Source organism: Peromyscus maniculatus, chromosome 15 (genome assembly GCF_049852395.1).
Source record: "Peromyscus maniculatus bairdii isolate BWxNUB_F1_BW_parent chromosome 15, HU_Pman_BW_mat_3.1, whole genome shotgun sequence".
Taxonomy (NCBI): Eukaryota; Metazoa; Chordata; class Mammalia; order Rodentia; family Cricetidae; genus Peromyscus; species Peromyscus maniculatus.
Window position 1 is genome coordinate 38526898 of NC_134866.1, and position 10837 is coordinate 38537734.

The 10837-nt window shown below is 45.5% G+C and overlaps 1 protein-coding gene across 1 annotated transcript in view; it reads right to left on the reverse strand.

Annotated features, from left to right (window-relative positions):
- Emb (embigin) overlaps positions 1-9111 on the reverse strand; it is a 52941-nt gene extending 43830 nt beyond the window's left edge. The window contains exon 1 of the mRNA XM_006984403.4: positions 8719-9111. Coding sequence (XP_006984465.3) covers positions 8719-9046 — 328 coding nt within the window. The 5' untranslated portion in view covers positions 9047-9111. The remainder of the gene's footprint in view (positions 1-8718) is intronic.
- Between the last annotated feature and the right edge of the window lie 1726 nt (positions 9112-10837).

Consider the following 10837-nt stretch of genomic DNA (forward strand, 5'->3'; position numbering starts at 1 on the left):
GAGGATTTTGCTTCCTCCCTCCGACGGGAGATGGTGCATGAAGATTCTTATCCCAGCACTGAGTGGCAACCTCACTTTCAACCTATTGTTGTTACTCAACGGGAAAGACGGTTTCCATTACATTTTAAAATAGCTCTTCCCAGAGGGCCTTATAATTCATGGTGGTACCACTACCAAATGAAATAAATGTTATAGTGTCTTCTAATAACTACTGTTTCGCATACTTCACTTTGTGCATTGTTTAAAAGAAGCAGACTGGAAGGGGTGTAAGAAAGAAGAAATGCTAGAAAATGGGGTGGAGTCTTAAGAACTGTTTTTATTTAAGTAAGGAAACACCCGAGTACAGCTTCTGTATAAGAATACCTACTTCCTCTAAGCTGGGCCTGCAATCTTTGCAGTTACTCAGGAGGCTGAGGCAGGAGGATTGCAAATCAAAGGCCTGCCTGGGCAACTCCGTGAGATACTGCCTCAAAATAACAGATAGAAAGAGGGCTGAGAAACATGTCAATTGTATATTACTTCCTATGCATGTGCAAAACCCTAGATTTTTTTTTTGGAGGGGGGGCGGTTCCAGACAGGGTTTTTCTGTGTAGCTTTGCAACTTTCCTGGATCTCACTCTGTACCCCAGGCTGGCCTCGAACTCACAGAGATCCGCCTGGCTCTGCCTCCCAAGTGCTGGGATTAAAGGCGTGCGCCACCACTCGGCTCTTCTCTAGATTTTTTCCAAGTTTATTTGCATGTACGTGTGCTTGTGCAGCTATGTGTACCACATGCATGCAGGAGCCTGTGGAGGCCAGAAGGGGGCGTCAGGTCCCATTGAGCAAATAGGTGGTCATGAGCTGCCAGGCAGGTGCTGGGAACAGAGCGGTTCCTCTGTTCCTCTGGATTATTACATTTCTCTTAACTGCAGAGCCGTCTCGTAGGCCCTTCTCATTATGTTTGAATATTTTGGACTTAACACTTTATGTTTAAAATGGCATCACTAGGGCAGAGCATTTGTCTAACATGAACATGACCCTGCACTGCTCAATCCACAAGACTGCAAAAAAGAAGTTCTAAGTCCTTATTAAAGTAAATATTATTCTTTGTCTCAATTACTATCAATATGCATGCTTAAGATTATTTTAATAAATCTTCATTTTAGCATTCTGACACAATTATAAAACACTACAACTTACGAACAGGTAAGATAAACTGGTGATAAATCTTTTTTTTTAATGGTTTTTCGAGACAGGGTTTCTCTGTGTAGTTTTGATGCCTGTCCTGGATCTCGCTCTGTAGACCAGGCTGGCCTCGAACTCACAGAGATCCCCCTTGCCTCTGCCTCCCGAGTGCTGGGATTAAAGGCGTGCACCACCGCCGCCCGGCTTACTAGTGATAAATCTTAAGTGTGAAAAATCAGTGTATTTCTTCATGAAGGTAATAAAATATTTAACTACAGGACTGCAATATTATGGCTTACCTACAGCTTTAAAACACCTTATTATCAGGTAAAATCCTGCTCATGAGTAATACATTTGGAGTTACATTTCCGGGTTCTAGGTATCTAGTATTCCTATCCCCTTTTATCACTACAGTAGAAGGGAAAGAAGTGGGGGCGGTGTGTGGGGATACTTGGAGTTGTGGACATATTCCAGAGCTTGTTAAGAAAATAAAGAGCTGCCAAGAACATGAAATGTGTTGTCCTGATGGAATCATTTATAAGTAAACCTTTAAAGTCACAGACAAAGAACATTCCAGGCAGGTAACTAGTATATTTCAGATAATATGAGAATTACTGAAAGGCCTTTTATCTTTGAGTTTTTTTAAAACTCTAAATGACAAGCACAACGTGTACTTTTACATGACCTCCTAAAGCATTCCATAATAACACTCCTTACAACCAAGCATTATTCAGACCAAAAAGGAAATGGCGCAAAGACCCCTAAACCTTGGCTGAGTAGATACATCCTCAAATCCCATTCTCCATCCAGTAGGTCTGCTTTTTATAATCTACAAACATTCCTGTAACCCTGTGGTCCTGTTCGGCACAGTTTACACACAAATACTTCAAAGCACAGATAATCACGCCAGCATTCACAGGTGACTAACAGCCTCCTGCCCTGGGTCTCCTTTGAGGATCTTTTTAGGAAGAAAACTCATTGCTGAGGGGATCACTCAAGTGTGAAACAAGAAACCAGAGCTATGGCTTGCTCCTTGCCCCTAGATAAGACAAAGGCACTGTGAGCATTAAGACCAATCCAAATTCCCTTTCAGGCTTCCTAGCTTGTGTAACTGGAAGGCCCAAAAAAGATTTTATCTTGGCCTGGATGTGACGGTACACGCCTGTAATCTCGGCGCTTGGGAGGTGGTGGCAGGGGATGAGGAATTCAAATTCATCCTTGGCTGCACAGTGAGTCTAAGGCCAACCACAGACATCCAAAACCCTCCCTCAAAAAAACAAAACAAAACCAGAGAAGACTGTGTTTGGGGATTAGGAGGGATACATTCGTTATGCTAACCTCAGTAACTTTAAAAACAGAAAAAAAAAATGTGTTCAATAAAACGAACAGCACCATCTTTAAAGATAATGTCTCTCATTCCTATAACAACATTACAGGATATTATTCTGTTACGCCTGAATGATGATGGTACCTTAAGGAGTTTCTGTTTAACAAAATGTTGTCAAGGATTCTTTTCTTTCCCGTCTATGTTAGTGTATGTGTGCTAAGTTGTTCAGTCACAAGGTTGTCCATTATTGCAGGGTTGGTTATTATCGCAAAATATGAGAAGCCAGCAGCATAAGAGTAGTTCAAGGAATTACAAGAAGAAAGGGAGGAAGGAAGAAAGAAAGAAAGAAAGAGAGAGAGGGAGGGAGGGAGGGAGGGAGAGAGGAAGGAAGGAAGCCTCATCACACATCTAACTATTTCTGTGTACATGTTCTTTAAAAAATAGTACCAGGAGTTGGAGGGGCAGCTCAGTAGTTAAGATAACTTACTAGTCCTACAGAGGACCAGGGCTCAGTTCCCAGCACACACACCAAGTGGGTCACAAGCACCTGTCACTCGAGTTCCAAGGAATACAATGCACCCTTCTGGCCTCCACCAGCACCTAGTGGTGTGTCTAATCACACCCAGGTAAGCACATACACATCAATTTAAAAATGGAACCAAACACACGGGTGACCAGTTCTCAACTACGGTTTGAATGGAACGCCTGTGGCCAGTCAAGTTTTCTCTGAAAAAGCTGAGCTAATTTTGTTTTTTCTTCAAACAATCTCAGGTTTAGGTGAAATGTCAAAAACTGGCATTTCTCCCCCTGATCTATGTGAAAGTTCCACTGCTGATGTGGAAAAACTCAGACATTCCTGAGTGTTTCCTGGAATGGAGACACCCCACATCATCCCAGGCTCCCCTAAAATAGGGAAGCTGCCACATCTGCATGGTCAGCTCATGCCACACCCCTTCTAAGTCTCTCTCTGATGTACATCTCTGCAGAAGGGCCAGCTCAGAAGCACATGCTGCCATCCGCTGCCGGTCCCTCCATTCTCCTTCACTGCAACAGCTCTGGTCTTACGTGACATCTTCGACCTTGATCCTTGGCAACATCCAGGTCTATTGTAACAGGATTAGATTTGGGACAGGCACTCCCGGCTGGCAGCAATGTCAGAGATAGTGCTTTTCACCATACTATCTATCAGACCAGACAGTACAAGGAAACAAAATAAAAAATCAAAGCAAGACCTTCTCATCTAATCGTCGTCATCACCACCTATTACTATTTTTTATTTGGATGCTCAGTTTTTCCCAGCTCTGTTCTGTGTGAACCCCTTAAACTGGCTCCTGACTCTTTCTGACGTAGCTCACCATTCTTTGAATACTTTACTGTTCTCTGGTGGAGGATGTCCCAGGTTTACACACTTCTCCTCTCATTGGAGAAACCAGCCATTTCTCCAATTTTAATAAAATGAATAGAGCCTGAAGCCAACACCTAGGTGTTAAATATACTTACTGCTTGGAAATCAGTGGACATGTGCCAGGCAGTGTGGCAAGCATCTTTAGTCCCAACACTTGGGAGGCAGGCAGAGGCAGGCGGATCTCTGAGTTTGAGGCAAGCCTGGTGTACAGAGTGAGTTCCACGATAGCCAGGGCTACATAGAAACCCTGTCTTGAAACACACAAAAAAAAAAAAAGAAACAAAGAAGTGAGTGGACAGAACTACTAATATACTAATATGTGTATGCAAACTCAAACACACACATACAACATTCTTGTGACAAGAAGTACACACATATACAATATGCACATTATATATAATATATACCTACATATTTTATCACACACACACACACACACACACACACACACACACACACACACACACACATATGCGGCACAAAGAAACATTTTTAATCATGAATTCACACTGATAACATCACAAAAGTTTTCCCCTGTCCCGCTCATCTTTATTTTCTTCCTTCCCTAACAGAAAACCCTGCACCCTGCTTTCCTTGATAGATTTCCTTACCTGATCAGTTCCTGTGTATATAACCAACAACCCCCTGCAGCTGCCACATCTGTCCCACCAGCCCCCAGAGCTGCCCCTCTGTGCTGGTCTGTCCTGAAGCATGGGTGAGATACTACCTGTCCCTGTTCAGTTGCCCTCGTCACCTTGCTCAGCTCTGAGACCAGGGGTGAGCTAATCTTTGCAGGAGCATCTTCTTCACCGTGTTAAGCCTAACCTCCCACCCTGATCTGTCCTCTTACTTAGAAGCCATCCTCACCAGGATCTCTGTGCCTCTAGCTCTACCTACCAGTCCAGGCCTGCTTCCGCTCTTCCAACCACTCAGAAAAAAAAGAGAAAAGAGCTGAGGCAGGATGATGGAGTACCAGGACGAAAGTCTGTTGAGCTTATTCTTTTTTTGTTTTTTTGGTTTTTCCGAGACAGGGTTTCTCTGTGTAGCTTTGTGCCTTTCCTGGATCTCGCTCTGTAGACCAGGCTGGCCTTCAACTCACAAATATCCCCCTGCCTCTGCCTCCTGAGTGCTGGGATTAAAGGCGTGTGCCACCACCGCCCGGCTAAAAGAGACTAGATATTTTAGAAACTGAACTTTTTTGTTTGGTTGGTTGGTTGGTTGGTTTTTGGTTTTTCGAGACAGGGTTTCTCCATGTAGCTTTGCACCTTTCCTAGAACTCACTCTGTAGCCCAGGCTGGCCTCAAACTCACAGAGATCCGCCTGCCTCTGCCTCCCAAGTGCTGCGATTAAAGGCGTGCGCCACCACAGCCTGGTGAACTTATTCTTAACAAACATTTACATGACCAAAATTTTGAAATATTAGAAATAGCCCAATTAAAGATGGGCTCCTAAAAAACCTGTTCATTTAAGCAGTATAAATACCTTTTTAAAAGAGCATTCTTTATTATTACTATTATTATTATTATTTATTTTTATGTGCACTAGTGTTTTTGCCTGTGTAAGGGTGTCAGGCCCCCTGGAACCGTGGTTACAGGCTGTCATGTGGGTTGCTGGGAATTGAACCTGTGTCCTCAGGAAGAGCTGTCTGTGCTTAATTAACTGCTGAGCCATCTCTCCAGCCCAAGTTTAAATAGCAGTAAAGACAAAAACTGCTAGTGTTTCCTACGAATACATTATCGGGCAAATGTGGGTACTTAAGTAAGAGTCATTCCCACAAATACTCATTACTAGGCAACATTGGGTCTAGATGGGAAGGGAGCCAATCAAAATGGCATATAAGCCGGGCGGTGGTGGCGCACGCCTTTAATCCCAGCACTCAGGGAGGCAGAGCCAGGCGGATCTCTCTGTGAGTTCGAGGCCAGCCTGGTCTCCAAAGTGAGGTCCAGGAAAGGCACAAAGGTTTCTCAAAAAAAACAAACAAACAAACAAAAAAAAAAAAACCCAGCATATAAGCTATGTCTTTGGAAGTTAAGGTGCTAGTTCCAAATGACATCACTGAAAATGTTTCAAAAATAACCCATTCCCTCAGTTTGTTCCACGAGATCATATTCCTTTTACGAAGATATTTTTATATCTCTTATTTAATTAAAAAGGGGGGTGAGGGGCTGCTGAGATGACTTAGCAGGCAACGGTACCCAATGTCAAGCCTGACAACCTGAGTTCAATCCCTAGAACCTACACGATAGAAGAAAAACAGCTCTCAAGTTGTCCTCTGATGGTCAGGAGCATACTGTAGTACCCAGGCAGGAGCACACATGTATGTACATATATATGTGTATACAAAATAAATAAAACAATAAAAATTAGGAAAAAAAAAACTTGGAAGTAGCTAATAACTCACTCTTCATGCCTTACCCCTGATTTCATTCTGGGATTCAAAAGTACATGTGTCCTTCCGCTCCTACCACCCTATGCTCTTGGTCGGTAGTTCTAAATTCTTGGGGGCACACTCAGTTATCTCAGAGAGAGCTGTGTCTAAGAAAACAGGCTGTGGACTCAGACTGACTAAGCTTTCTGCTCTACCACTAAACTACGTGTACTCGGGCAATTGCCTAACTGAAGCCCCAACTTCCTCTTTCGAAAAATCAGGGAAAATAAAATCTAATTCACCAGGCTACATGCTGCATAGTACTGTGGCTGGCACACTTCTCTTACAGAATACAAGTATAGGAACTTATACCCAATTTTTTTGCCGCCAAAGTCTTCTTTCAGCAGAACATTTATCCCTAAGTAGTTCAAAGTATAAACACAAAAAGTATCCAGTAAACCTTGCAGTATTTCTTCAGCAAAGAATAAGATGAATCTCATTCAAATGAATACCGAATCTAGAAAGCTCTGTGTGTGTGTCTGTGAGTGTTTTGCCTACATCTATGTCTGTGCCCAGAGAAGCCAGAAGAGGGCACCAAACAGGATCCCCTGGGACTGTAGTTAGAGATGGTTGTGAGCTACCATGTAGGTGTTGGAAATTGAACTGGGTCCTCTGGGAGAGCAGACAGTGCTCTTCATCGCTGAAAAGTATGATCACTTTGAAGGTTAGCTTCACAGTAGATGCAGATGCCATGCTCTTCAAATGCCCTATTGTTTCATAACTTTCACCTGAGTGGAGGCTGTGAGGAAGTCCCATGTTCCCCTCCGTCATTCGGCACATTTATTTACAGCTTCATCTGCTTCCTAGTTTCCTCCCTTTAGAAGCCAGGTGTGTACATTAACTACAACTGGATGCCAACAGAGTATCTAACAATACACCCTCAGGGTCCTCTCATGTGATTTTAGCCTGCTTTGACTTACACCGAGAATTTTCAAAACGACTACGCCCCAGACTGACGTCTATGCTACATAAATCAGGGTTGTTTTTTTCCCCTCCCCAGGGCAAGATCTGAGTATCAGTCTTTTTAAAGCTCTCCTATAATTTCCACCTACTTCGAAGTAGAGAACCAAAACTTCCAGGACTAACCCAAAATGCGCTGATTCTCAGAACGATAGTTGAGGCTGGATTTGTAGCTCCATGGTGGGGCCGTTTCCTTCCACACAAGAGGCCCAGAGTTACACTCGGAACTGAGGAAAAGGGGAAGGGAAGGGAGGAGGGAAAGGGGGAGGGAAAGAGAGCTGGACTAGAAAAAGAGTATTCAGAAGCAAAGAGCGGGTGGATGAAGACAGAAGAATCAGATGTACCTAGGAAGGGCGCGGGGGAGCGGGTCATGTCCTGGACAATTACTTGGAAGTCTTCCGATGGAAAACAGATGTTGGAGCAAGACAATCCCGAGACTAGAGGAATCCAAAAGATTTATCCAAGTTGTGTGTGTGTGTCCCTTTGATAAATTTCCTTCTTTATAGTATATTCAACCAATCTACATGCTATAAGCTCATGAAAATAATCTATAATAATGGATGAAAACCTTCTGTAGAAGAATGTCTGAACTTCGTTCCCTGTGGGCCAGTCTTACAACTGCTTGAGTGATCAATGGTGACTTAAATGGGAGCCAGCCCTTCACAGACACAGGAATTGCACGGAGAAACCGGTTACATGAATCGCTTGCAACACAAAGTATAAACAGGTGAGCTAAGACGGCAAACTCGATCTTGACTTTAGGTCATGTTTTTCACATAAATCCTTCTGTTGACATGCCTTAAGCAGGCAACCCAACACCCTCGAAAAATGTTTTGTTTTGATAAAGACCATGGTGTAAAGACAAGACACACGTATCATTTTTTTATCTGGGCTCGATCGAGTTGGCTGGGTGCGGTGATTTTTTTTTTTTTACCATCTGCTGTAAAAAACATCCTCAAAGCCGACACCTGCCAGAAGGAAAGGTGATACCAGGGCCTCGCTGTGGCCTCTAGTGAAGGGAGTTGGCCTCGGGGAATGTGGACTCAGAATGCCACAGTAGCAGAAGCCAAGTCCCCAGCATCCCCCCCGCACGAACCCACGCACTCTTATTAGCCCACTTCGTAGGAAAACCCCGACCCCGTTCCAGTAGCAGCTCCCGGGGTCAAACTGGGCTATACTGGGACCAGCCGGAATCACCCCTAGACCCGGCAGACCTGGAGCCGCCCCTGCTCCCACGTTTCCTCCTAGGGTAACCCGCGCCCAGCCAATGAGAGGCCACCTCCGCTCCGCTCCCCTCCGCAGCCGCCTGCGCCCGCATCCCCGCGGCCCCTGCGCGGGCAGCAAGGGATGCCCTCCGGCTGGAGGATCGCCGCCACTGCGCCCCTACCCGTGCGCCCAGAGCCCTCCCTGGTCCGGCCCCTGGACCCCAGTCACCTGCGGGATCGCCTTCTGCCCGATCCAGGCGCGTCGCCGCCAGAAGGCACAGAAGCAGGAGCGGACAGCCCGGCGCCACAAGCGCCCTCAGGCCAGTGAGCGAGCGCATGGCGCGGGCGGGTCGGTCCTGGAGGTCGCTGTTGCGCCCTCGGCTTGCTGCGATCCGTCTCCGTTGGTCCCTGCGCGCACACTTGCTGGTTACCGGGCGCCCACTGCCAGTGCCGGGGACAGGACACGCGAGAAAAAGCGGAGTGGGAGGGGCCCGACCGCCCTGGCCTCCACCCCCCGAGACGCTCCCAGCGCACCCAGCGTTGCGCCGGCCCTTCATCAATTATGCAGTTTTCAGCCCGCTGCCGGCGCGCCCGGATGTGCTGTGCAACCCCGGCGCCGCATCCTCTCCCGCCCCCACCCTCTCGGCTTACCTAGGCTGGGGAGGCAGCTAGCTAATCGAGCTCGCCAGGTGATGATGTCTAGCCCATCACCTCCGGGACGTGTAGCAACTCCCTACAGACTGTTCTTTGCATCGATTGGATGGGTTCGCTTTATTTACTTTGATGAGACAGGTGAAGAAGACGGGATACTTCTTCTCCTGTACATCTTTGGATAATACAAAGGTTTATTTTTGCCAGACCAGCGGCGCTATCCAGTGGCCCTGACCATGTTCCTCAGAGCACCCTATCTGTCATACACACCCTCCCCCAACCCAATCTCTGAAGGATTAGCTAGTTCCCTCCTGATTAAGGTTTCCAAGTCCCAAGGCACCATAGTGTGTCTCCTTTTGTTTGCTGGCCGCAACAGTTTTCCTGGCGCCAAAGAGCTCAAGAAACAAAAACTAAGTTAAGGGGATACTATGTAAACTGCAGAAGGCCATTCACCTTTGTCAAACATTGTGGAATACAATGTTATCTCTTACCCTTGAGGGACCTGAGGTTGGAATTTTTTACTCTCCCACCAAATAAACTAAGGTAATTAAAAACGATTGTTTTTGCTGGTCCAGGGAGAGGGATCCTGTATTCTAACGCAGCAGCCTTGCTTAGCAGCCCTTTGTCCTTTAGGGAACCTCCACTCAGGTAACACTGCAGGAAGGAATTTCAGAATGAGACAGTGTGAAAAAAAAAAAACCCTGGTGGAGTTCATTAAAAAGGGATTTTTCTCAAGGTCGATTTAAATATGAGGATTAATACAAAGAATAAGACACACCCAAGACCACGTGTGCCGATTTCAGAGCTGACTCTTAAGGGTAACCATACATACCATTTTGATGGCTATCAAGTTGCAGCTCAAAGGACTGATAAGAAACTTCTTTTATCCCGCTTTTTTTGTTAGGTGAAATTATAGGGTGACTCCAATGGCGCCTTGGGCGGAATTACAGTCTGATCAGATCAAAGCGTGGGCTTCAAGCAGTACACTGGATAGTTAAGTCACTTCTTTGACTATAAATGGGGTTTCATGTGAAATTCCTGAAAAACTTAAGGTTTGTACATGGAAAATGAGAAAGACCGTATACACTAAGGCGTTAAGGAATATGTGTTGCTTTTTTTTTTTTTTTTTTTTTTTTTGGTTTTTCGAGACAGGGTTTCTCTGTTGTAGCTTTGCACCTTTCCTGGATCTCGCTCTCTAGACCAGGCTGGCCTTGAACTCACAGAGATCCGCCTGGCTCTGCCTCCCGAGTGCTGGGATTAAAGGCAGTGGTGGCACAACGCCTTTATTTTTACATTTTTATTTGAGGTGTGTGAAGGGCCCTAACAGGCCCAAGCTTGGCAAAGATGGCTCTGGCAGGCCTTGCCCATCCCCTTCCCTCTCCCATGTAAACCATAGATTACGACCCTAAAGCCAGCCCCCAAAGTCTATTCCCTTATTTGGCCAATTCCTCCTCCTGAGGCTGCCTACCAAGATCCAGCTATCAAAGTATTGACATCCAGCAATCAAAAGCCCCCTTTGGTTCACCTAATTAAGATGCCCAATCAAAATATACCACTGCATCATAGTCCATTCTAACACAGACCACCACCACCGCCGCCCCCTCTCTCTCTTTGGTATTTCGAGACAGGGTTTCTCTGTGTAGTATAGTTTTGGTGCCTGTCCTGGATCTTTTTTTTTTTTTTTTTTTTTTTTTTTT